General features: G+C 41.7%; 1 protein-coding gene across 3 annotated transcripts in view; it reads left to right on the top strand.

Moving 5' to 3' along the window:
• The window catches only part of CAPS2 (calcyphosine 2), a 172,643-nt gene that overhangs the window by 28,553 nt on the left and 117,292 nt on the right, over positions 1-26,798 (top strand). For all 3 annotated transcript variants that reach the window (XM_089674091.1, XM_089674090.1, XM_089674089.1), the window contains exons 2-4: positions 1,846-1,931; positions 8,424-8,467; positions 22,834-22,879. In XM_089674091.1, the coding sequence (XP_089530217.1) occupies positions 1,854-1,931; positions 8,424-8,467; positions 22,834-22,879 (168 nt within the window). In that variant the 5' untranslated portion in view covers positions 1,846-1,853. The remainder of the gene's footprint in view (positions 1-1,845; positions 1,932-8,423; positions 8,468-22,833; positions 22,880-26,798) is intronic.

The following is a 26,798-nucleotide window of genomic DNA, read 5'->3' on the forward strand; positions in this document are numbered from 1 at the left end:
CAGAGGAGAATGGGCAGACTGGTTGCTGCAACATTCTAATGGCAGGGTCAGAATTTGGCATAAACAACATGAAAACATGGATCCATTCTGCCTATCAAGCCTGGTGGTGGTATAATGGCATGGAGGATATTTTCTTGGCACTAGCAAGATGTACCTAACAAAGTGGCCGGTGAGTGTATATACTTACCTATTTTTCAGGTTGATCTGGTCTGGTCATGTGACTCAGCTCCCCTGTGTCAGCCAGCATGGCTGCATGGAAGAGGAGTAAGCTCCAATAACAGATGGGCCATTGAAGCCTATGGGTGACATCATTGCTGCATTCTTTATTAGCCTTTGTCTGACCACTCTCCCCTCTGCCCTGTAGTCACTGTTTTCTGACACGGGGAGATCATATTACTGGACTGGAGGAACCTGGAAATTGGTAAGTACAGTATATACATCTTTCTTACACAAGTTAGCATAGGTGTTAGAAGGGGAGAGGGATCCATTTTTAGTCTGCATAGGTGTAAGTTGGAGTTCCAGTTTAACAAATATTCTACCAATTGGTCCTAATCTAATCCATCTCTGCTCTGCACAGCCTTAAGCACACTTCTAAGTATTGATACTCCACAGTACCAGCCCATCCATCAGTCAGAGGCATAGCAGTACATAGCAGATGAATATTCAACAGTTTACACGTCTTTCATCATATTTGTCATAAAGGTGATCATCTAGAGAACCTGGCATTTCTATAAGGGATCTTATAAAAGAGAGCTGGAGGTTGCCTCATCCATACCCAACTCAAAAGACAGTCGCTCCCCCAGAGCATTGCTATGCATGATATCCACTAACATCCTCTCAGAATCAGTGGATATGAGCTGCTCCACAACTTCACAAGGGACATTATCCCTCTGTCTCACTATTTCATTATTGACAACATGTTGTATTAACCCATTTTCAACATTATGAGCTTGTGGCACTTTATCAAACTATCTGTCTTTGTAGGCCACACAGGCCTGGATACGCACTCCCCACATGTCAGGAATATTCTTTCATAGGAAAAAATACTGACTCTGGAATACTATTTTGTGAGAAACACTCACCTGACTCTACTCATTTTCACATGCTAAATGGTTAGCACGTCCGACTGGCAGTACTAGGGTCATTGGTTCAAATCCCAGCCACGGCACCACCTGCCTGGAGTTTGCATCTTCTCCCTGTGCCTGCGTACGTTTCCTCCAGGTACTCCGGTTTCCAAGGACATTCCAAGGACATTCTGGCACGTTAATTGGATCCGGTCTAAATTGGCCCTAGTATGTGTATATATGAATGTAAGTTAGGGACCTTAGATTGTATGCCCCTTGAGGGTTAGGGACTGATGTGAATGTACAATATATATGTAAAGCGCTGTGTAAATTGACAGCGCTATATAAGTACGTCAAATAAATAAATGTGCATTGAGCCTCGGTTCACATATATGCAAATTCGGATGCGTTTTGAATTGCACTGATGACATGTGAAATGAAACACTTTTCTGCAGAGCCAATTCACATACACGTAGGCTGGCTACAGTGCGATTTTAAAAGGGTTCTTGTGCAATTTTCAGTGTGGTTGCAATTTCCAATCTGATACACTTTAACAATTCGCATCGAATTGCATCGCACCATCCTTTTAAATTGCAATGAGTTCTGGTTGGCATATATGTGAACTCAGGCTAAAAGAGATTTTTTTTTATTGAAAGTAATTAAGGATAGGATAGAAAAAAAATTGGGTTTTTTACATATCAGTTTAAAAAGTAGTCTTTTTGGACTTTTGAACAGTGATTAGAGTGAGCTATTAATATTTCTTTCTAACCAAATTTTGTAGATTTCAGAATGACTCTTGAGATAAAAGGAGTAGCCGCCACTCCGAGAGGTCATACCCAGCCGTCGTCAAAATCTCATCTTGCCAAGGTACAGTGATCTATCCATCGTTCTGTAATATGTGGAATTAGATTTGCTGTATTTCTCAGAATTTGATATGCAAAACTGGTATGCTAATAATGTGGTAAAGAGAGATTTCAGAGAAATGTAATGCAAATGTTATGTGAACGCAGGTGTCTGTCAAGTTTTTGGAAGCTCATACCAATCAATCAGTGTTTTCTTCGAACTCCCCCCCCCCCCCCTACAAAAATAAAATTGTGGAAGATCTTATTGGAATAAAATTGATTTAGCGTAGGAGGGCCCCTAATACAGGCATGTGCAAATCATATCGCCTGATGCCCTTGACATGCAGTGCCAGGCAGGTGGGGGTTTTTTTTACATTCAGCCCTGCTCTTTAGCCTGGGTTCACACATGTGTGCTGAAATCACAGTGCTTCTTTGTGAATACCATTCCTGGGCAATTAGGGTACAGGTGCGATTTTGCCAGCTGTCTCTCTCCACAACTGCCTCCCAATGACTTCAATGCAAAATTGCATCTCAGTGACTTCAATGCAAAATCGCCTCCCATTGACTTCAATGCAAAAACACCTCCCATTCACTTCAATGCAAAAATACCCTCCATTCACTTCATGCAAAAACTTGTGTCAATAGCAATCCTATGTGAACATTTACTACGCATTCAACTCTACTTTATCATTTGCAAGTGCAGAACGCACCACTACAAACACGCACGGGACCCTTTTCGTAATAGCACTTAAAACACAATACATGTGGATCGCATCTTTGTGAACCACCTCAATAGGAACACTTAATGTCTAGCCTGTCATGTGAATCTGTGTGTTTGAAAACGGATCTAGAGACGCATATGTGTAAACCAGGATGGCTCCATTCACACCTGAGTGTTTTGAGATTGTGGCTAAAATGTTGTTATTCTGCCCACCATCACAAAACACAGGTTCAGGTGCCATTATTTTCAATGACACCTAAAATGTGGTGCAGTTTTGTTGCACGACAAACTTGTCGCCTAAAAGAAGCCCTTGCTCCTTTGACCTTCCCAGTGAAGAGCTATGCAGGGGGGGGGGGGGGGGGTATCAGAACAAGTCTGACCATTGGAGGACTGGAAGCCAGTACAGCCAGAAAACTGACCACCCTGGGAAGGATGTGCTTCTATGCCTAGTGTGGTCAGTTTTAAATAGGAATTCAGGGGCATACTCAGTGGTGTATTTAGGTTTCATGCTGCCCTAGGCAATACAAAAATCCCCCCCCCCCCCCACCATCACCACGGAGAGACCCTGACACCGATCAAAACCCCTCTCCCGCATGAAGAGAGCCTGACATTGCCCAACAACACCCCAGCCGTCCCCCCACCCAAGAGAGCCTTCCACTACCACTGCCCCCCATACACTGGCAACCCCCCACCCCAGCAATAGAGAGAAGAAACTCACCTTCACAGCCATGCTCTGCATACACCATCAAGAAGCCCGCAGCCTTTCTCAGATCCCACCTGGTCCCCATGCTGCGTGTTTCCCTTCTTCCATCCCTTCTTTCTGGGGGTGGCGCTTCCCCCCTGAAAAATGCTGCTACCCCCATGAAAAATGCCACCCTAGGCAAATACCTTGTTTGCTTTGTGGTAAATACACCCGTGGGCATACTGGCAGGAACACCATGGATTTCACACAAAGGAAGCAATGCATAGAGAACAGGATACTTTTTTGAACAAGTTCATGTCAACACAGACACATATCAGGTATATGAAATTTGGGGATAACAAATACTAGGTTTATATGTTTAATATGTTAATATTTAAATACAGTAATATACATATTTGTTTTTGCACACTTTCTATAAATGCTTTGTTTTGCAACAAAGAAGATTTGTTGGTTTTAGGAAGGGACCACATATTTCAGAGGTGCCTTGATGTGGCAGTGTGGTTATACAAGTAAATGTAAACAAAGAAAAAGCCTGTGTAGTTGGAACAGTTTAGTTTTTACTGGCTAGTTTGTTAGTGTGCTGTGGAACTTCTGTGTTGTTTTGTATATTGCCCTGCCAATGTACAGCTTTCTCTTTTTTACTGTTTTTTCAAACTGACCAGAGTGGCTACTATGGGTGCAGACACACAGCGGGAGTCTCCAGCTTCCTGGGGCAATGTCTGGGCTTCTGGTGTGTTGCTGAACCTATAAGGAGGAAAGGGGTTCTACAGTTAAGCCTGCTCTCAGTTTGCTATATTTTTCTGTCTTTTTATCCTCTCTTTTTCTGTTTTTTATTCACTTTTTACATCTTCATTGATAGATATTGATGTTGGCAGATACATGGTCTGACATATGATAGTAACTGATAGATGATAATAACTTACAGGCTTTGATGAACTGCTTGGAATCAGTAGACAGGTTCATGGTATTGACACAGATAGATAAAGAAGCATAGACAGACCAAGACAGATATTGATGGAAAAAACATGGCTGCAAAAAAACAAAAACAGACAGATTGATGGATAGATTTATGCTGGCCATTGATACTAATGCACAATTAGATGTACACGCATGATATGACTGCTTCATATCATGTTCTGGCCCAGTTCCTTCTCTGAACAGGAGTGCACTAGTTTGATAATGTGATATTATGGTAGGGGTTTTAGTTTAGGTTTTAGTCCTCATGTATACTGGACATTTTTACATTTGCTGTTTTTGGCTTTTGTCGTTTTTTTTTCTACAGCCAGTAAACTCCCCAGCATGTTATCCTATGTGTCCGTGCACACACAGGCTGTAATCAGTGTTTTTTGGCTGGAAAAGAAACCCAGAACTAGTGGGTTTCTAGAGGAGTTTTTTAGCCGTAAAAATGCAGAAAAACACGGCAAATTGCCATTTTTGGATCTTTTCTTGAGCAAAAAAAGTGAAAAAACACAAATGCAAAAAAAACGCGGCAAAATGTTGCTAAACTCTAATGCATGTTTTTAACGTGACTTTACACAGCTAACATTACCAGTGTTTTTAAAACGCCAGTGTGCATGGAGCCTTAGGATTAGGTTTTGAAGTAAAGGAGTTAATTGTAGAAAGGCGTTCCAAAGACGTTTGTTGTTATCTAGTCACTTTAGAGGTTGGGTTAAGCACTTCCTGTCCACCCTATAGTAGAAATACTGCTACAAGGCTGCACGGGTGCGCAAAATCATGCATATATACGTGATTTTGCTTATCCAGGTAGGGGGCGCGCGTGCCCTATCTGCACCGCCATTAGCAGCTGCGGCTGTCAATCATTGGGTCTCAGCTGGTGATTACTCGCTGGCGCCCAGTGATTTCCGACGATCTCTGATGGGGAGGAGGACTGTTTTGTTTAGTCAGTTCAGTCACACTGCTTGGGACACACAGCCATCCAAAGCAGTGTACTTACAATGGAGCACACAGACACGCCCCCTATGTAAAACACTCCCAGCACACAATTAACCCTTTGATCGCCCCTCACGTTAACCCCTTCTTGCCCAGTGCCATTAGTACAGTGTCAGTGCTTTTTTTTAGTACTGATCATTGTATTGGTGTCACTGGGGATGTCAGTGACACCAAGTTAGTTCCCCCCAGTGTCAGAATCCCCGCCGCAGTCCCACTATAAGTCTCTGATCGCCGCCATTACTAGTAAAAATTTAAAAAATAAAATATCCCAGTATCTATACCCCCTTTTGTAAATGCTATAACTTTCACGTAAACCAATTAGTTTACATGTATTGGGATTTTTTGTTAGCAAAGACATGTAGCAGAATACATTTTGGCCTAAATTTATGATGAAATTAGATATTTTTTAAATTTTTTACTTGACATGTTTAATAGCAAATAGTTAAAAATATTGTTTTTTTTTCTCAAAATTGTCAGTCTTATTTTTTATAGCGCAAAACATAAAAAAAATGCACAGGCGATCAAATACCACTGAAAGAAAGCGCAATCCGTGGGAAAAAATGCATTTCATTTGGGTGAAGCATTGCATAACCGTGCAATTGTCTATTAAAGTAACGCAGCGCCATAATGCAAAAAAGCGTTAAGCTATCCATATACATAACATTTCAGCTGACCCGGGCTGAATTTGGTGGCTCTGTTAGAAATATGAGAATTAATAAACTTAATTTTTTCAATCTACTTTCTCCAATGAGTCAGGTGAAAAATTGTCCAAACAGCACTTGCATGCAATAGAGGCAGGCACTGTTTGTGTATTTTTCAGACTTCTCAGTATTGTCAGGTTACAATAGCATGCCCATCTGTGCTGTTTGGTGTAGATGGAGGAATCTGTTCCATTTCTTTTGTTCAGCATACAGGCTAAACAAAAGAAATCTATAGGTGTATGGCTAGCTCTGGGTTTATAGGGTAATGGAAGGTTAAGTGTTAGGGGTTAAATGTTAAATTATAGGTGTAGTTACACTTATATTGTAGGTTCCCCTGTGCAGATGGAGGAATCCATTCCAATTCTTTTGTTCAGCATGCAGGCTGAACAAAAGAAATCTATAGGTGTATGGCTAGCTCTGGGTTTATAGGGTAATGGAAGGTTAAGTGTTAGGGGTTAGATGTTAAATCATAGGTGTAGTTACACTTATATTGTAGGTTCCCCTGTGTAGATGGAGGAATCCGGTCCATTTCTTTTGTTCAGCATGCAGGCCGAACAAAAAAATCTATAGGTGTATGGCTAGCTCTGGGTTTATAGGGTAATGGAAGGTTAAGTGTTAGGAGTTAAATCATAGGTGTAGTTACACTTATATTGTAGGTTCCCCTGACTTAGCCCTCCCTGCCAGTCCAGTCCTGCACAGCTGATTGTCAAAATGTTCTAAACCAGGTCCGTGCATACATTGTATACTTTCCATTCCCACCTATAGAGCGTTCATATTCTGCCAGCGCCCCTAGATACATAGCCTTAAATAGGGATTACCCCATAGAAAGAGATTGTACCACACAGAGACACTGTGCTATATGGAAAGACTTTGCCATTCATAGAGACATAAATTGACTTTCCTATATACAGGCATTTAAAGCCCAATTATAGCCTTCCTTTCCCTGCTCCCCCCCCACCCCCAGTCCTCACTGTGCCCTCTCAGAAGTCCCCCTCACACTGTATATATATGTAAAATATCTCCTGAATACAAACCCTAATTTCAATTATCTTCTAGCCAGTACGGTGACATAAGAGGTCCTTCCAGTGGCGGTCCGTACTTCAGCACAGCATTCCTCTCATGTAATGACACATGAATGACATTGCATGCTGCTGTACTGTGAGCCCAGGCAGAAATAATGATGAACCCTTGGGGGTGAAACCATGACTGAGCACACAGGAAGTGGTGTGAGTGTTTACACATAAATGGCCTAAAGTGGTTGTAAACCTCAGACATGAAATGTGAACAGAGCATATTACTCTATAGTGTGCACATGTCTTTATCCAGGCAGCTAAGTGTCTTTTCTGTTCGCTGCCCTGTTCCTCTACTATCAGCCTGAATCACTCTTGACAAGTTTTCTTGACACCAAGAGAAAAAAGGTGACAGAGGAAGGTCCTCCAGCAGATTGACAGCCTCAGCTCTGTTCCTGTGTGCTGTATGAAGAGGTGTGTCCCTTCCCCCCAATCAGCTCTCAGAGCTCTCCTCATTGATCTCTGCAGTGTGTAATTTCAGCTCTCAACCCCCTTTTTTCTGAAATCTCAGACAAGTTTTATAAATTCTGGCCTTTGAATGGATGTAGAGGAGAAAATACGGCACATAAACAGGTGCAACTTATGTAGGAGGATTTATTTCATCTTTGTGTATCACCTGAGGCCAATCACTTCACTGTGTATATGTAAGGGTTTACAACCACTTTAAAAAAAAAAGGTGATCATATGATTAGTATGACATTGCTGGTTTATATTCTGCATGAAAATAGTGTCCTTTAAAAATGCCTTTTTGGCTATTTTGTTTTTTAAAGAAAAATCTAGAAGTGGTGCCGTGTAGTGTAAGTCCTATGTTGTCTGTTACAGTAGGTATATACGGGCCCTGAGTGCATGAATGAATTGACAGCAGTTCCTTGCTTTGGTGGTGTTGGGGTGAGAAGCAGTTTATTTCAGTGCCTGGTGTGGCCAACTTCAATCCAGTGCGAAATGAAGTCATACCTAGTGAACACGGCCTACCTTGGGGGTTCCCAAGTAGTTCCTTTCACAATGTATAAATGCTTATTGTGATTCTGCTTGAATTTTGTCCTTGGTGGGTAATCCTGTTTGAGTAGATACTGCTGTCATATCACAGATCTGTTTCATACAGTTCAAGCTGAGCAGCACAGGCAGTACTCCTTGAAGAACATGATTCTGTAGGTATGTGTTAACGTTAGCTTTAGCTCAAAATAACTGCAACAAAACGGGCACAAAATTCATTTCTACAAAGTGTTATTTCCTTATTTACAAAGAAGGGCTGCTATGGATTTCCAAAGTGAAATGCTTCGATTCTGTAAAATGTATTAAAGTCATTTTAGTGGCTATAGACCATCTGAAGTCACTTTTTCAGCTAACATTGAATGTCTCTCTATTGATGCAGGGCTGGCGATCACAGTCACTGGCTGCTGAAATCCGACCACCCGAGTAAGTAAATGGCATCATTGTGCAATTTATGTTGAATCATTTGTTTTTATTAAGAGTTTTATAGTATTACCAGCAATCCATGTACGTAGAGCGGAACATTTAGAGTACAGCATAATGTAAAGGCAAGAGTGGTCATTGCTAAGAAGGCATATGTGACAAGTGTAATATCTAAACAAGCAAAATTTGTGATAATCTCTACCCAAGCATGATAGAAGAAACATTAGGAAAATCCAGGAATTCGGTAGGCAGAACTCCTAACAGATACATCCATAGTAAGGATACACTTGCATTAACGTCATTGGAAGAAAATCATTCTAATGCTTGACATAAAATAACATAAAGAAAAGAAAAAAAAAACATCAAAGAGTGTAGAAACAGAAAAAAAAAAGGATAAGAGGAAAAACAAGAATGGCTAGTACACATGGGAAGCCCCTGGAGCAACCAAATTTTCATGTTTTCGCAGAGACAAATGAGTCAAATGCAGAGGAATATCTGAAGTGGGACCACACCGTCCACATGAGGTTTTAGAATTCAGACCTGACAACATCCCCTACAATCATATGTTCCACGTAGTCTATCTGGTTCACTTCACAGGTCCATTCAGCCAGCGATGGAGCCGCAGTATGGCGCCAGTGTCTAACGATTACAGACCGGACCGCAATAAAAAAGTGTCTAATTAACGCTTTAATTTGTTTATAGGAGCCTGGCAACATGGATAACACAGTAGTCTGAGGAACAATCAGGAATTTAATCTCAACCAGTTTATCATACAAATATAAAATTTTATCCCAAAATGGGAGCATTTTAGGGCAAGTACCCCAAATATGTGCTGTGCAGAGAAATACACAGCAGCATATTATTGCTGGCAGGAAAGAGACCTGTGTTGTTTACACACAGGTCCCTCCCCTGTCAGTGTTACTCGGTAATTGCCAGGTGCCAGCGGGGAATCTCCGGCTGGGACCCGATGATTGACATCTGTAGCCGCCAATGGCGGTGCGCGCTTTCGACCCCTACCCGGAAATGCAAATCAGGTATGTATACGTGATTTTGTGCAGCCCTGCCACTCTGTAGCAGTACTTCTACTATAGGGCGGAGAGGAAGCGGTTAATTTAGGGGAATTATCTCTCACTTCCTGTTTTGGCTATGGGACAGGAAGTGAAGATAAATTTCCCCAGTGGGACACATATGACAGAGAAATAAGCTGACAGGAGTTATACCCTTCCTTACTCTATCCAAAATGAACAAAAAAAGTTTTGCCTATAGCTCTACTTTAATCATACACATTGGGATTAAATACTAAAACTGGAGAGTGCAAAATCTGATGCAGCTCTGCATAGAAACCAATGAGCTTCCAGGTTTTATTGTCAAAGCTTAACTGTACAAGCTGAAGTTAGAAGCTAATTGGCTATCATGCACAGCTGCACCAGATTCTGCACTCTCCATTTTAAGTAAATCAACCCCATAGTGCTATGAGTGCAACAACCAATCAAATATTTATTCAAGCAATAATCAATCAAGCTTGGCTTTGAATTGAGCAGTCTGAGTACAACTGATGAGCTTAGTTATCCAATTTATGTAAGTTATGTGTTTAAAAAAAAAGCAAACAATATGAAAAAAAAACATACAGTATATCCAATTCTTTATTTAGCTACTGCATCATTTTATGCAATGCTGAATTTATATATCTAGTACCTGAAGCCACAATGCAGTTATCCACCAATCTACATCATTTTATACGATTATTTGTAAATTGCATATTTGTCCTCATGCAAAGCACTTTATTGGAAATTGCTTGGTAGATTAGTTTATCTGATTTAATCCATTCTATGGAAAAGAAAATATGCAACATGTAAAAACAATGTTTGCCATTGAGGCACAAATTTGCTGTTTTGTTGGAAGCCGTCTGCCAGTGATGGAGACTGTCCAACTGTGTGAGTACTCAAGAACATTATACCTGTCTGCATTTGAAACATGAAAAACCTTGTGCTATTTTACATTTTATTAATTTACAATCTATTCAGACACAACCACCTAGCTTAATATTTTACATATTTTTATTTCTTTGAAAACAAAAAAGATTGTTGTCTCTGATATCTTGTATTATTAACTCATCCATCCCATTTACTGGCCTGAAAACCTTAGGAGCATGCTACTTTTGGTTTAGTACCCATTTTTCTTCCTCTTTTGCATTAAAAAAAGCTGAAGAAAAACGCGTTACCATGTTTTCCTATGGAACTGTTTACACTGATCCGTTGTGAGTCTGGTGCATTTTTCCTCCTTGCTGTATTTTTGGTGCAGTAAACAATATGCATCAGAAACACACCTCCCCATTGAAATCAATGTAAAACACAGTAAATAACACAAAAAAGCAAAAACAGCATACAAAATGCACCTGCGCTGCATTTTCTTGAATCACACATACTTTAAAAAATGTACCACAAATGTGGTAAAATGCATTAAACCATGGTAAAATGCATATGCATTTTTGCTGCGTTTTTACCACAGATAAGTGTGAAAATAGCCTTTACGAGGATGAAATAGCTGGGTGAGTTAACAGTAATTTAATGCAATTCATTGTAAAGCTCAATGCTTGCCTCATTTTAGGTTGCATGTTTATGTTAGATATGCATAGAATTCACAAACCTTTTACCTGATTGTATGATTCCAAAGAGAGCAATTATATTATAATTGCTGAATTAAGAAAGGAAAGAAATGCATTATGTATTACGGAAAGTGTTACAGATGCTGTAATGAGCCAGAAAATTATAATTTAAAATGGCATTTTCAGTTTAACTTGAGTCTATTAATCATTGCAAGTGACTAGGAAGGTGCTATGCTCAGATTTACGGAATCTTCCTTTCTGCTACAATGGTTACCATTTTACCATCAGACAGTAACCATGTATACATCATAGATCTGGTCTAGGTTTGCCTTGAAATTAGGTGCTTGCTGTAAATTGCTTTTCTACAGCATTTTACAGTTCTTTCCATTCACTGCTGTCCCTGAAGTCACTAGCTATAACTGCTTGTGATAGCACATTACATTCATTTATACTTGCCAAGGAAACATGGAGAGACCAGTAACCAGAACCACCTTCATTTCCTGAGAGTATAACATCTGTGCAGAGAAATTAGATTTAGTATGTGTTGAGACTTGGGACATAGCTACAAGGTAAGCATGATTACTGGCTTGAAATAAGATAGAAGAAAGGTCAAATACACCCTTTAAAGGAAAGCTTCCCTCAAAACTAAAGCTGTGGTAGCTAAAGTATATACAATAAATAGGTCTTCAAAAAAGCAGTTCAACATTATAAGACCCTTGTGTAATGTAGGACCACTCGTATCTATTTTATAAACGATAGCATGACTTCTGTTTTCATTAGCTTGGGGTTATAGTGCTGGCCCGACATGTGAAGATAAACAATCATGCACTAATTTCAGACAATCATTCTGTTGAAAAAAAATGGTTTGACACAACAAAGAAATACATTAGCGTGATTGAACTTGGTTGGATTTTACATCAAGGCTGATTGTTTATGAAGACAATTATGTTTGTCAATCAAAGTACCCATTTGGTGATCGGATTCTTTCATTACAATGATCATTATGTCATACAATCACGTTCTACATGCATGGCCAGCTTTGTGCCCATTCTGACCCTACGTTTCCTACATTATACATTCATACATTTCTTTCTTGTTCATTGAGAGACACTGGATTCAAAGACAGTTGGGTGATACTACTGCAGTGGGGGGCACTGCCAAACAAAAAAAAAAAAACAGTCGCCAGCCTGATGTAACCTCTCCCATTCCCAACATGCCTCAGTTTTTTACTAGTGTTCAAGGAGGATGTACTTATTTTATTTATTTATTACAAGTACTTGTATAGCGCCGTCAATTTACACAGCGCTTTGCATATAGATATATATATATATATATATATATATATATATATATATATATATAGTACATTCACATCAGTCCCTAATCCTCAGTGTGCAATCTAAGGTCCCTAACTTGTATTCATACATACACATACTAGAGACAATATAGACAGGAGCCAATTAACCTACAAGCATGTCTTTGGAGTGTGGCAGGAAACCAGAGTACCCGGAGCAAACCCACACAGGCACAGGGAGAACATGCAATCTCCAGACAGGTTGGGATTTGAACCAACTACCCTAGTACTGCCAGGCAGAAATGCTAACCATTCAGCCTCTGTGCTGCCCGAGAAGAGTGTAACCATTTTTCCTAGCATTTTCTTCTTCTTTTTTGCTCAGTTTTTCAATGTGTTGCTTGAGCTGGTCTCTTTTGCAGCTATTCAGATCAGCATATCTTTGGAGGCCGTACCTGGACCCCACTGAACTGGCTGATTGTGGAGCCTGCCTGGAATGTGACCTCCAGGCACTGGACTTCCAGATATTTGCGTACTGTGTTAGTTAGCCACAAAGCTCTTTTCAGATAAAGCACCATGGCACAACCTCTAGTGTGACCCAGTCTCTAAGATTCAGTTATGAGTAGGCCATCTAGGTCAAGCCCTTGCTCCTATTCACAAGAGACATGCTGTTCCACCTTGGTTAAGTTCGGTCAAGTATTGCATCGCAAGTTCATGGGGAGCAGTCCCTCAGAACTGGGACTCTACAGCTCCTTATCCACAGTTCCAAGGTGGCCTATAGCTCAGTGTCTCATTATGCTGACATTGACAGCCTGGACTATTGTCTCTTGCTTGAGCCCCTACAGTTATCAGCGTCTTCCTTACCTACCTCTATCAGGTGTGGTCCCCCTTTGTTTTGGCTTTGTCTGGGGTTTTCCACAGTTATGCAGTACTATATGGAACAAATTGCAACTTTATTTACTTTTATTTATTTTTTTATTTATTACAAGTACTTATATACAGTGGGGCAAAAAAGTATTTAGTCAGCCACCAATTGTGCAAGTTCTCCCACTGATGAGCTGACAGAGGCCTGTAATTGGCATCATAGGTATACTTCAACTATGAGAGACAAAATTAGAAAAAAAAATCCAGACAATCACATTGGCTGATTTGGAAAGAATTTATTTGCAAATTATTGTGGAAAATAAGTATTTGGTCAATATCAAAAGTTAATCTCTATACTTTGTTATATATCCTTTATTGGCAATGACAGAGGTCAAATGTGTCCTGTAAGTCTTCACAAGGTTGGCACACACTGTTGCTGGTATGTTGGCCCATTTCTCCATGCAGATCTCCTCTAGAGTAGTGATGTTTTGGGGTTGTCGCTGGGCAACACGGACTTTCAACTCCCTCCAAAGGTTTTCTATGGGGTTGAGATCTGGAGACTGGCTAGGCCACTCCAGGACCTTGAAATGCTTCTTACGAAGCCACTCCTTCATTGCCCGGGCGGTATGTTTGGGATCATTGTCATGTTGGAAGACCCAGCCACGTTTCATCTTCAATGCCCTTGCTGATGGAAGGAGGTTTGCACTCAAAATCTCACGATACATGGCCTCATTCATTCTGTCCTGTACATGGATCAGTCGTCCTGGTCCCTTTGCAGAGAAAGAGCCCCAAAGCATGATGTTGCCACCCCCATGCTTCACAGTAGGTATGATGTTCTTTGGATGCAACTCAGCATTCTCTCTCCTCCAAACACGACGAGTTGTGTTTCTACCAAACAGTTCTATTTTGGTTTCATCTGACCATATGACATTCTCCCAGTCCTCTTCTGGATCATCCAAATGCTCTCTAGCAAACTTCAGATGGGCCCGGACATGTACTGGCTTAAGCAGGGGGACACGTCTGGCACTGCAAGATCTGAGTCCCTGGCGGCGTAGTTTGTTACTGATGGTAGCCTTTGTTACGTTGGTCCCAGCTCTCTGCAGGTCATTCACTAGGTCCCCCTGTGTGGTCCTGGGATTTTTGCTCACCGTTCTTGTGATCATTTTGACCCCACGGGGTGAGATCTTGCGTGGAGCCCCAGATCGAGGGAGATTATCAGTGGTCTTGTATGTCTTCCATTTTCTAATTATTGCTCCCACAGTTGATTTGTTCACACCAAGCTGCTTGCCTATTGCAGATTCAGTCTTCCCAGCCTGGTGCAGGTCTACAATTTTGTTTCTGGTGTCCTTAGACAGCTCTTTGGTCTTGACCATAGTGGAGTTTGGAGTGTGACTGTGTGAGGTTGTGGACAGGTGTCTTTTATACTGATAACAAGTTCAAACAGGTGCCATTGATACAGGTAATGAGTGCAGGACAGAGGAGCCCCTTAAAGAAGAAGGTACAGGTCTTTGAGAGCCAGAAATCTTGCTTGTTTGTAGGTGACCAAATACTTATTTTCCACCATAATTTGCAAATAAATTCTTTCCAAATCAGCCAATGTGATTGTCTGGATTTTTTTTCTCATTTTGTCTCTCATAGTTGAGGTCTACCTATGATGCCAATTACAGGCCTCTCTCATCTTTTTAAGTGGGAGAACTTGCACAATTGGTGGCTGACTAAATACTTTTTTGCCCCACTGTATGGCCGTCAATTTACGTGGCACTTTACGTATATATTATATATTCACATAGTCCCTGTCCTCAAGGAGCTTACAGTTTAAGATCCCTAACTCACATTCATACATATCAGTGTATCTGGCGTAAACCCACATAGGCACAGGGAAAGCATATAAACTCCGCGCAGGTAGTGCTGTGATTGGGATTCCAACCAATGACCCCAGTGCTGCCAGGCAGAAGTACTAACCACTTAGCTATTGTGCTGACTCTGAATGCAGAGTATGTAATGATACTCCAATGCCTTCCCTTGCAGAATCATTGCAGAATCTATCAAACAGCTGTAGCAGCCTCTGAACCTACTGCTGTGGAGACTCTGTCTGATGGAGATTTCCACAAATCCTTGCTGGATGATTTTGTGCCTGAGGAGTCACAGGCAGCTTACATAGCTCCAAGGCTTAAAGAAACTATCTCTGTTCTTATTGATGAGGTGCATACCACCTTAAAAATGGTAGAGCAGCCAGTGGCTTTTACTAGTCCGGGATCCCTGAGGTGCCCTAAGACTACCAAAAGTGTAGTAGTGTCCCATCTTAATAAAGGACTTACCATTTCTGTCACAGATGCACTAGTGTTTAAGGATACCATTGGCAAATGTTTGGAAATTTTTCCTAAACCCTTGTTTTCTTTAGCAGGTCCTGCGTTGGATCGTGCCATGGCTGTAATGCTAGTCTGTCAAACCTTAAAGGATAAATTCACCTTTTGAACAAAAATAATAAATGCGCATTTTTTTACAGGTAAAAAAAATGTGCATTTATTATTTTTGTCCAGAGGAGCCTTGAAAGCATTGCACCAGTGATCAGTAGATTTCTGATGCCATGCAGCTCTCCTGCAGACCTGTCAGAATATCTGCTTGCAATACGGGATGTACGAGCAAGCAGATATACTGACAGGAAGCTTCAGTGAACTACCACAGTGCTCCACAGTGGCGTGGTAGTTCACTGAAAACTACAAGCCCACAGCCGCTAAGGCTGTTGGGACTTTGGAAGCTTTGGTGCATGAAGAGAACTATGATTTAATTGGTATTGCTGAATCTTGGCTTCATTCTTCACATGACTGGGCCATTAATATTCCTGGCTATGTTCTCTTTCGGAAAGACAGGGTAAATTAGAAAGGTGGTGGTGTCTGTCTCTATGTGAGAAGTGATCTCAGAGCGAGTGTGAAAGAGGACCCAGTTGATGGAGAGTGTGATGAGACTGAAGTATTATGGGTGGAACTGCACATGGAGGTGCGTACTACAAAGGAAATAATTGAAGTTTGTTACAGGCCTCCCAGTGTTAATGAGGAAGTGGAGACTCAGCTCCTTGCACAGATCGAAAGGGCTGCAAGGGACAGTGATAATAATGGGAGATTTTAACTACTTAAATTGACTGGAGTAATGGTACTGCAGGAACAGTTAAAGGGTAAAAATTTTTAAACCTACTACAGGACAGTTTTATGGTACAGTTCATAGAGGCCCCAACTATGAATGATGCTGTGCATGACCTGGTAATCTCAAACCATGCAGAGCGTATTACAAATGTCCATATAAAAAAACATCTGGGTAGCAATGATGTTGACATGATTTTATTTATTGTTAGCTCTAAACAGTGAGCACATATGGGAAAAAAAAATGCTCAATTTTAAGAGAGCTAATTTTCCAAGGCTGAGAGCTGCTCTCCAGGACTTAGACTGGGAGGGAATATTGGCATCAATGAACACAACACAGAAATGGGAGTTCTTCAAAAAGACTGTATGTGAACACACTGCAAAATATATTCCCATGGGCAACAAGTTTAAAAGGCTAAAAATCAAACCTACAGTTGTGTTCAAAATAATAGCAGTCAGACATCACTAACCTGATCAATCACTGTTTTTGGTAGAAATTATATTTCTACATGGCAAATAATTTACTAGCAGGTGTTGTAGAGTAATAGAAATCCAACAGACCCAACAGTCATGACATGCATGCTGCTGATTCTGTGTAATTGAATCACTAATTGAAAGGGGCATGTTCAAAATAATAACAGTGTGGAGTTCTATTAGTGAGGTCATTCATTCTTTGAAAAACAGGTGGCAGTTATTGCCCTTATTTAAGGAAGGAAGGCAGCAAATGTTGTACATGCTGGTTACAGTGCATTTCTCTCTGAAATTCTGAGGAAAATGGGTTGTTCCAGACATTGTTTAGAAGAACGGGGTACCTTGATTAAAAAGTTGATTGGAGAGGGGAAAACATATCAAGAAGTGCAGAAAATGATAGGCTGCTCAGCTAAAATGATCGCAAATGCTTTAAAATGGCAACCAAAACCTGAAAGACGTGGAAGAAAGCGAAATACTACCATTTGAATGGATAGAAGAAGAGCCAAAATGGCAAGGACTCAGCCAGCAATCAGCTCCAGGAAGATCAAAGAAGGTCTAAAGTTACCTGTGAGTACTGTTACAATTAGAAGACGCCTATGTGAAGCCAAGCTATCTGCAAGAAGCCCCCGCAAAGTCTCACTGTTGAAAAAAAGACATGTGCTGAAGAGGTCACAATTTGCCAAAGAGCACATTGACTGGCTTAAAGAGAAAAGGCGCAACATTTTGTGGACTGATGGAAGTAAGATTGTTCTTTTTGGGTCTAGTGGCCGGAGACAGTTTGTCAGACGACCCCCAAACACTGAATTCAAGCCACAGTACACTGTGAAGACAGTGAAGCATGGTTGCGCAAGCATCATGATATGAGGATGTTTCTCATACTACGGTATTGGGCCTATTTATCGCATACCAGGGATCATGGGTCAGTTTGAATACATCAGAATACTTGAAGAGGTCATGCTACCGTATGCTGAAGAGGAAATGCCCTTGAAATGGGTGTTCCAACAAGACAAGGACCCCAAACACACCAGTAAACGTGCAACATCTTGGTTCCAGACCAACAAGATTGACGTTATGGAGTGGCCAGCCCAATCCCCGGATCTTAATCCAATAGAAAACTTGTGGGGTGACATCAAAAATGCAGTTTCTGAGGCAAAACCAAAAAATAGAGAAGAACTGTGGAATGTAGTCCAATCATCCTGGGCTGGAATACCTGTTCACAGGTGCCAGAGGTTGGTTGACTCCATGCAACACAGATGTACAGCAGTTCTCAGAAACAGTGCTTATACAACTAAATATTCATTAAGTGATTCAAAGGAAAGCAAAATCTTCAAACATTTTTCAGTTTATATAGTGAGTGTTTGAGTTAGTAAAGAAGAATACAAACACTGCTATTTTTTTGAACAGTCTAATATTCACTTTTCTTCAATTTTTTTAGAGATACAACACAAATTTTATATATTTTTCTTCATGTTTTGATTTGGAATAGAATGTGTAGTGTTCCCAATGCATTTGTGTGTATGGAAATAAAAGCTATTAGAAGGATTTTGAGCTTAATTCACTTTTTTCAACACACTGCTATTATTTTGAACACATCTGTATGTGGCTTATGGCCAAAGTTAAAAAAGCTATAGATAATAAGAAAAGAGCTTTTATTAAATATAAAAATGAAGGAACGCTATCATCATTTAAACATTACAAAGAATATAACAGAATATGCAAAAAGGAACTAAAGGCTGCAAAAATTGAAAACGAATGACATATGGCAAAAGATAGCAGGACCAACCCCGAAAAATTCTTCAAATATATTAATAGTAAAAAGGTCAGGGCCGCGCATGTAGGCCCTTTACAAAATATTCTAAAATGGGTGACTGGGAACAAAGAAGGCAAATTTATTAAATACCTTCTTCAGCTCTGTGTATACAAAGGAGCATGGTGGAGCTCTTGTCCATAATGGCCATGATATTAACACAGCTCCAGATGATCCACATTGGTTCACAATTGATATGATCCTAAAATATTTAGACAGAATAAAGGTGAATAAAGCACCTGGACCGGATGGAATACACCCAGGGGGCCTTAAAGAATTGAGCTCTGTCATTTCAAAGCCACTGTTTCTAATTTTTAGAGACTCTTTAATGACTGTGATAATACCACTGGATTGGCGTAAGGCCAATGTGGAGCCAATATTTAAAAAGGGGTCAAAAGCTTTACCAAGTAATTATAGACCTGTTAGTTTAACTTCTATAATTGGGAAGATACTGTAGAGTTTAATAAAAGACCACACAGATGAGTTCTTGCTGGAAAAAAATATTTTAAGCAACAGACAGCATGGATTCATGAAAGACAGACGTTGTCAAATAAATCTGATTTCTTTTTATGAGGAGGTGAGCAAAACCTTGGACAGGGGGGTGGCAGTGGACGTGGTATACTTGGATTTTGCAAAAGCGTTTGACATAGTTCCACACACACGGCTAATGTGTAAGGTAAAGTCTGCGGGCTTGGAAAAATCCGTATGTAAATGGATAGAAAACTGGCTAAAAGACTATATTCAAAGAGTAGTGGTTAATGATTCATACTCTGAATGGTCTAGGGTTGTCAGTGGTGTACCCCAAGGTTCAGCATTGAGACCCTTACTTTTTAATATATTTATAAACAATATAGAGTCTGGGATTAAAAATACCATTTCAGTCTTTGCAGATGACACCAAGCTGTGCAGTGGAATAACGACCTTACAGGATGTCTTCAATTTACAAGCTGACCTCAATGCACTGTTTAATTTGGCAACTATGTGGCAAATGAGGTTTAATGTTGATAAATGTAAGGTGATGCACTTGGGGGGCTAAGAATATGCATGCACCATACATACTATGGGGAGTACAACTGTCAGGAATGGACTCAGCACTGGTGGTGGGACTCCCCTGCCGTGTGGGCTGCAGTACCAGAGCTGACCAGCGGGTGCTCTCAGCACTGGTGGTGGGACTCGCCTGCCGTGTGGGCTGCAGTACCAGAGCTGACCAGCGGGTGCTCTCAGCACTGGTGGTGGAACTCACCTGCCGTGTGGGCTGCAGTACCAGAGCTGACCAGCGGGTACTCTTAGCAGCCAGAAGCTCACAATCAGCCAAACCTGGGGCTGATTACAGAAAGGTGTATATAAGGCATGACCAGGTCTGTGCTCTGGGCCTTGGTGTATGTTTTCCCATGAGCCTCTGTACCTGTATCCTGTGTTCCTGCTTCGTTGCTGACCCGGCTTGATCCTGATCTCTGTTGACCGTCTCCTGTTCTGACTACTGGCTCATCCCTGACTATTCTTCTGCCTACTCCTATGCTGTTTGACCTCCTGTTGCTGTACCTTGGCTTGTGACCCGTTTACTCTTTGCCTGCTGCTCTGTACTGATCTGCCTCCACCGTTACCGACCCGGCTTGTCTGACCACGCTAACTACTCTGCCATCCATCCATCCTGCACGGATCCAGCCGTACCTGCACATACCTCTGGCGGATCCCTCTACCACTAGCAGGGGTACTCAGGGGCCGCGACCTGGTCTCAGTCCTGCGCCAAGTCCATCCCCACCATCAGGGGCTCTGGTGAAAAGGCAGACTGGGGCTTAGACTCCGCGCCCTGGGGAATCCTGCCCTGAGGACCGCTAGAGGTACCACCAAACGGTCATTACAGAACCCTACGGCCGGCCTGACCGTTCCACCTCTCCAGCCCTGACTACGCCTGTGTTCCTGCACCTCCTAAAGATTAGTGGAAGGTTGGTTTGCTCACTGTGCGTTTATATAGATATATATCTGGGTGGCTAATAATAACCTGTATTATATTGTACCTGAGACCTGCGTTTCCCTGTGCCAGTCCACACCTTTCTGGTCATTCCTTGATTCCTGACAACAACTGGGGAATGAATGGTGGAGAAGGATCTGGGAGTTCTGGTAGATCACAAGCTTAATAAAGGCATGCAATGCCAAGCTGCAGTTTCTAAAGTGAGCAAAATCCTCTGTTGTATTAAAATAGGTATAGACCCCAGAGAGAGAGATATCATTTTACCCCTGTACAAATCATTAGTAAGACCTCATCTGGAATATGCAGTTTAGTTTTGGGCACCAATTCACAAAAAGAACATTGGGGAACTGGAGAAAGTACAGAGAAGGGCAACCAAGCTGATAAGAGGCATGGAGGAGCTCAGCTATGAGGAAAGATTAGAGGAACTGAATTTAGTCTCTCTTGAGAAGAGGAGATTAAGGGGGGATATTATCAACATGTATAAATACATCAGTGGTTCATATAGTGAACTCGGTGTATAGTTATTCACAATGAGGTCATCACAAGGGGGCACTCTTTACGTCTGAAGGAAAATAAATTTAATCTCCAAACACGGAAAGGTTTCTTCAAAGTGAGAGCTGTGAAAATGTGGAATAGACTCCCTCAAGAGTTGGTTCTGGCCAGCTCAGTGGATTGCTTTAAAAAAGGCCTGGATTCTTTCTTAGATACACAGAATATAAGTGGATATTAACGTTTATAGGTAAAGTTGATCAGGGAATATCCAATTGCCTCTCGGGGGATCAGGAAGCAGGAGCAAATTGGATCATGCTTTGCTGGGTTTTTTTGCCTTCCTCTGGATCAACTGTGTGTATAGGATTATAACTTTTTTTTTGTTTTTTTGATGGTTGAACTGGAAGGACTTTTGTCTTTTTTCAGCCAGACTATGTAACTTGTAGGCACTCATTCACAGAACTCTGTAAATGAGTGACGCGGCTGTGTGGGCGGCGTCCCGTACGGCTGCGCTGTTTTCAAATCTGATGGATAGTATGGGGAACCTTCTCCCCTTATTATCTGTCAGAGGGAGAGGGGGCGGCAGGCGTGGCTGCAGCTATGGGAACATGTTACATGTTTCACCCTAAAAATGGATGGAACATGTAACATGTTCCCAAGGCGAATGTATCCTTTAAAGGAGTAGACTAAACTCATGTTAAAGGGTCTAGTTTATATTCAAATCTGTGCTTTATAGAGTGCACAGAGCTCATCCATGCAGCCCTACACTATTCTATGGGTTAGTTGAGATCTTCCATCTTATTTCCCATATGAATCACCTATAAATGACAGTGCAATGTATTTGTTTGAAAATTCAGCCTGTAAAAAGGTTGATATGTAAAATAACCTGCTGGACATGCCCTTTGAGGGTGAATGTCACTTTGGAGCTGCTTTGGACACACTCATAATGGATGTTTAGGGGACGAGGGGTTAAGAGTACTAATTTACACCAGCTGAAGAAGCCTAGCCCAAACGTTTGGGAAGGTTTCACCATTTCATTACTCCCAGGTTTCAACCTCACGGCCAGGCTCAAACCAGGAATCCAGTTCAACTGAAAACCCTGGACTTGTAAATTCCCCAATCTAGCAGAAAGGTACCTTTCAGCAAGAAGTGATGCCCCCACTTCTGAAAGTAAATAGGTTTGTCTGCTATACTTATATTATTAGTGGCAGCGGTGTAATCACAGAAAAACTGCTGGGCAATCACGAAGCCACTTACAAGAGCAGGAAGTGATATTTCTGAAATCGTTCTGTACAATGAATGCCCCTGGTTGTCATGATTACAAGGAAGCAAGATTTAATTGTTTTTGGCAGTTATAGAAAATCATAGTTGTTTGATGTTTTAAATAGATCATTTTTCTTATTAAAATGAAATTGCAAAATGTCTGGAGCAACAATTTAACATCTTTTAATTTATTTTACAAAATTGGAGTTGCCCTTTAAACTACTGATTTGCTAACATGTACAATTTTCTTGTGTTTACTACATTATTAAAGACTGCAGTTGGTTTTTAACCACTTGCCAGTAGAATAAAACTGCCAATTTCAGAAAGGTCATAGCATTTATATTTCCCATATATTCCAGCTACCGGTATAAGTAGATCACATTTGCTGTATTTGTGGAATTGTTAATCATTTATTGTTTTCTTGCTGACATATCTTATGTTTATGATAAAGCATGACATTTCTATTTCAGAGTCCCTTGCCTTGACCTTGGAAAACTTGGGGATTCAGATGATGAGGTAATGGCCCAGCAATATGGAAAATACATAAACGCACATGCCCACTCACACACTCTGATAGCCACCTATTGGAAAAAAAAATATTTTTTTGATAAACAATTGTGGTACCACACATAAACAGTGTCAATTATCTCTGCAAAAGCATGTCTGGTGTATACTTAGGCCCAGAGAGTGGAATAACACTACTTGGTATTTGTAAGGTATCTAAAAAGCCAACAAAAATGTAAAAATCAGAATTGTCAGCAAAGGATTGGGAGAAGCACTTTGAGCTTTCTTGTATTGCATACCTACAAGGGATCATTATGCTTTGTTTTGACACTAGAGATTTGTGGGTCAGCATTGTTCAGACATCAGATATTTTATACTGGGATATTCAATGCAATGAGGGCCAACAATCTGACATGCCCCAAACAGCTATTGATATAGGAAACTTTTACCGCAGTACACGATTTTGTCAACTGGACTAAATTTAAACTATTGGAATTGTAATTGTTGGAATTTAACTGTAAAAAAAGCACTAATTGAACATAAGTTATAGAAGTGCATTGAGAATTTAAAAATGCATAAATTCCTTAAAATATTACATTTACGGAATAGACAAATGTTTCCTTTATTATTTGCACATTTTTTTTTTATAATGGGTATGAGAGAAGCACTGTGAATATGCAGTAACTGGGAGGAAGTCAGTTTAGGCAGTGTAAAGGTGACCAGAACAGGTATCTCAAGAGAGAAATCCAATGTAGAGTAGGTGGGTTTGGTCAATAAAAGGGAGAGTCTGGAGTGGAGAGGTACTCATGTGTCAATTATCTCTGCAAAAGCATGTCTGGTGTATACTTGGTTAGGCCTAGAGAGTGGAATAACACTACTTGGTATTTGTAAGGTATCTAAACAGCCAACAAAAATGTAAAAATCAGAATTGTCAGCAAAGGATTGGGAGAAGCACTTTGAGCTTTCTTGTATTGCATACCTACAAGGGATCATTATGCTTTGTTTTGACACTAGAGATTTGTGGGTCAGCATTGTTCCGACATCAGATATTTTATACTGGGATATTTAATCCAATGAGGGCCAACAATCTGACATGCCCAAACAGCTATTGATATAGGAAACGTTTACCGCAGTACACGATTCTGTCAACTGGACTAAATTTAAACTATTGGAATTGTAATTGTTGGAATTTAACTGTAAAAAAAAGCTCTAATTGAACATAAGTTATAGAAGTGCATTGAGAATTTAAAAATGCATAAATTCCTTAAAATATTACATTTACAGAATAGACAAATGTTTCCTTTATTATTTGCACATTTTTTTTTATAATTGGTATGAGAGAAGCAATGTGAATATGCAGTAACTGGGAAGAAGTCAGTTTAGGCAGTGAAAGGATGACCAGACCAGGTATCACAAGAGAGAAATCCAATGTAGAGTAGGTGGGTTTGGTCAATAAAAGGGAGAGTCTGGAGTGGAGAGGTACTCATGTGGAACAAGTGCTGCTGGGGCAAGGATATAAGGTGATTGTAAATGCATTTAATAAAAAAAAAAACCCAAAAAGGTATATATTTACCTCCTCTTCTCAGGTCCCCTGTTGGCGCTCCTGGCTCCTCCTCTTCTTGGTGTGCCACCATAGGAAGTCACTTCCCACCTCCCACTCCCTTGTCCCAGGATTTGACTGACAGCAGCTGGAGCCAGTAGTTCCCGCTGCCTCAGAAAAGCCTCTGAGACGCGAAAGTGAGAGGAGAGAACAGCTGCAAATGGCAACAGCACTGGGTTGAGGGAGGACTATGGGGGGGAGAGGGGAGTGAGAGGTTAATACTTTTACCTAAACTTTTTTACCTTAATGGAAAAAAATGCATTAAAGTAAAAAATAGACTTTAGATCCCTGTGAACTCTTTCACACTGGCTGTTGTGGGAGGTGAAAACAGACATTTGAGCCTTGGTTTTAGGGCTCGATTACAGGTGGCAAGGATTACAAGTGGCAAGGACTGCCGCTGTTAGGAATGGACTGGCCAGCAATGGTGGGACTCACCTGCCTTTTGATCTGCAGTACCAGGGCTGGCCAGCGGGTGCTCCCAGCAATCAGAGACTCAACCTTTCAGCCAGCTAAACACCTGGAACTGATGATGCTGGGGTATTTAAGGGATGGCCAGACCCACAGACTCTGCCTTGGTGTTGTGTTTCTCTTGGCCCTGTATCCTGTTCCTGCTCTCTGTTCCTGTCTGATTCTCTGCTACCTGTCCTGATCCCTGGCTTGTGACCCTGACCATCTCTCTGCTTGACCCTCTGTACTACGCTGCTTGCTACCTGCTGAACCTGGCCTGTGACCCCGACCATTCTCTGCTTGCTCCCCCTGTACCTACCTGCCCTATTGATATTGACCCGGCCTGCCTGACGACGCTTGCTTGTATATACTGTTATCTGTGGGTGGTTGGTTTGGTTTGTTTGCACTGTGTTATGTTTTAGTATTGCACTGCGTTTATGTTTGTATTGTTAGTGTTAATAAATTGTATTGTTTATCACATATCTGAAGTCTGCGTTTCCCTGCATCAGTCACACACCTCTGGTCATACCTGGGAGCCCTGACATTACACCAAGGCCAATCCTGACCAGAAGTGGCTGCACAGGGAAGCCATCTTGGCTTGTTGATGGGAAGGATGGATCTGGATGAGGTTGAATATTTATATCTGCTAGTGTTTGATGACAGGGAGTATGCTTATCAGACTCTGAAGGAGTATCCCTGGGATGAACTGCTAGAATGTATACGGCTCGCTCATGTTCTAGTAGATCAGGGCACAGAGTTCTCTGAGGTGCAGCCATTGATTGAGGTTTGTGCAGAGTTGGTTTCATCTGGTTCCCCCGAATGCAGGGATGAATTTTTGCCACCATTTAGTGCAGACCAGGTAGAGTCCCTGGTGTGGTTATTAGAGGATGATGTGGGTTACTTTCTGGAGCGTTATTCCACATGTTCACCACAGACACTAAGAGATTGTATAAACGCAGTGCAGTCATTGACCAGACAGGCTTTGTGTAAGCTCAGCTTTGTTCAACCCATACTGCAGACATGGACAGATTTGTTGCACCCAGCCTCAGTCAGCTTACAAAAACCCAGTCCTGCTTCTAATCTATTTCCTCAAAACTCTACTCCTGCATTCCCAACAGCTCCTCCTGCCCTGCTATCTACCGCATGTCAGTACCCTGTTCCCACTCGCTGCACCTATCCTGCCTTTAACCCTGTAAAAGAGCCCTCTGTAGCAACCGCTCCCTCTCCTGTTCCATTCTCCAGTTCTTCTCTGTCTCCAGCTGCTCCATTCGTTTGCAGACCTGCGTTTACTTGCAGTGCTCCAGTAGTTAAAACCAGAAAAAAGCGAAAATTCTTTCCAACCAATACCATCCTGCCAGTATCCAAACCGGTGAGCCTGCCTTCCGTGGTTCAGCCTGAAGCCTCTCTTCAGCCTGATGCCGGTACGCAGCCTGATGCCTCTCTTCAGCCTGATGCCTGTACGCAGCCTGATGCCTCTACTCGGCCTAAAGCCTCTACTCGGCCTGATGCCCCTACTCGGCCTGATGCCCCTACTCGGCCTGATGCCCCTACTCGGCCTGAAGCCCCTACTCGGCCTGAAGCCCCTACTCGGCCTGAAGCCCCTACTCGGCCTGAAGCCCCTACTCGGCCTGAAGCCCCTACTCGGCCTGAAGCCCCTACTCGGCCTGAAGCCTCTACTCGGCCTGAAGCCTCTACTCGGCCTGAAGCCTCTACTCGGCCTGAAGCCTCTACTCGGCCTGAAGCCTCTACTCGGCCTGAAGCCTCTACTCGGCCTGAAGCCTCTACTCGGCCTGAAGCCTCTACTCGGCCTGAAGCCTCTACCCAGCATGATGAACTGATCCAGCCTGACGATCCTATTAGGCCAGTTGACTCGATGCCCGCTGT

This window comes from Staurois parvus, unplaced genomic scaffold, assembly GCF_062004578.1.
Source record: "Staurois parvus isolate SC_StPar_1 unplaced genomic scaffold, SC_StPar_1.0 ptg000147l, whole genome shotgun sequence".
NCBI classification, from domain to species: domain Eukaryota; kingdom Metazoa; phylum Chordata; class Amphibia; order Anura; family Ranidae; genus Staurois; species Staurois parvus.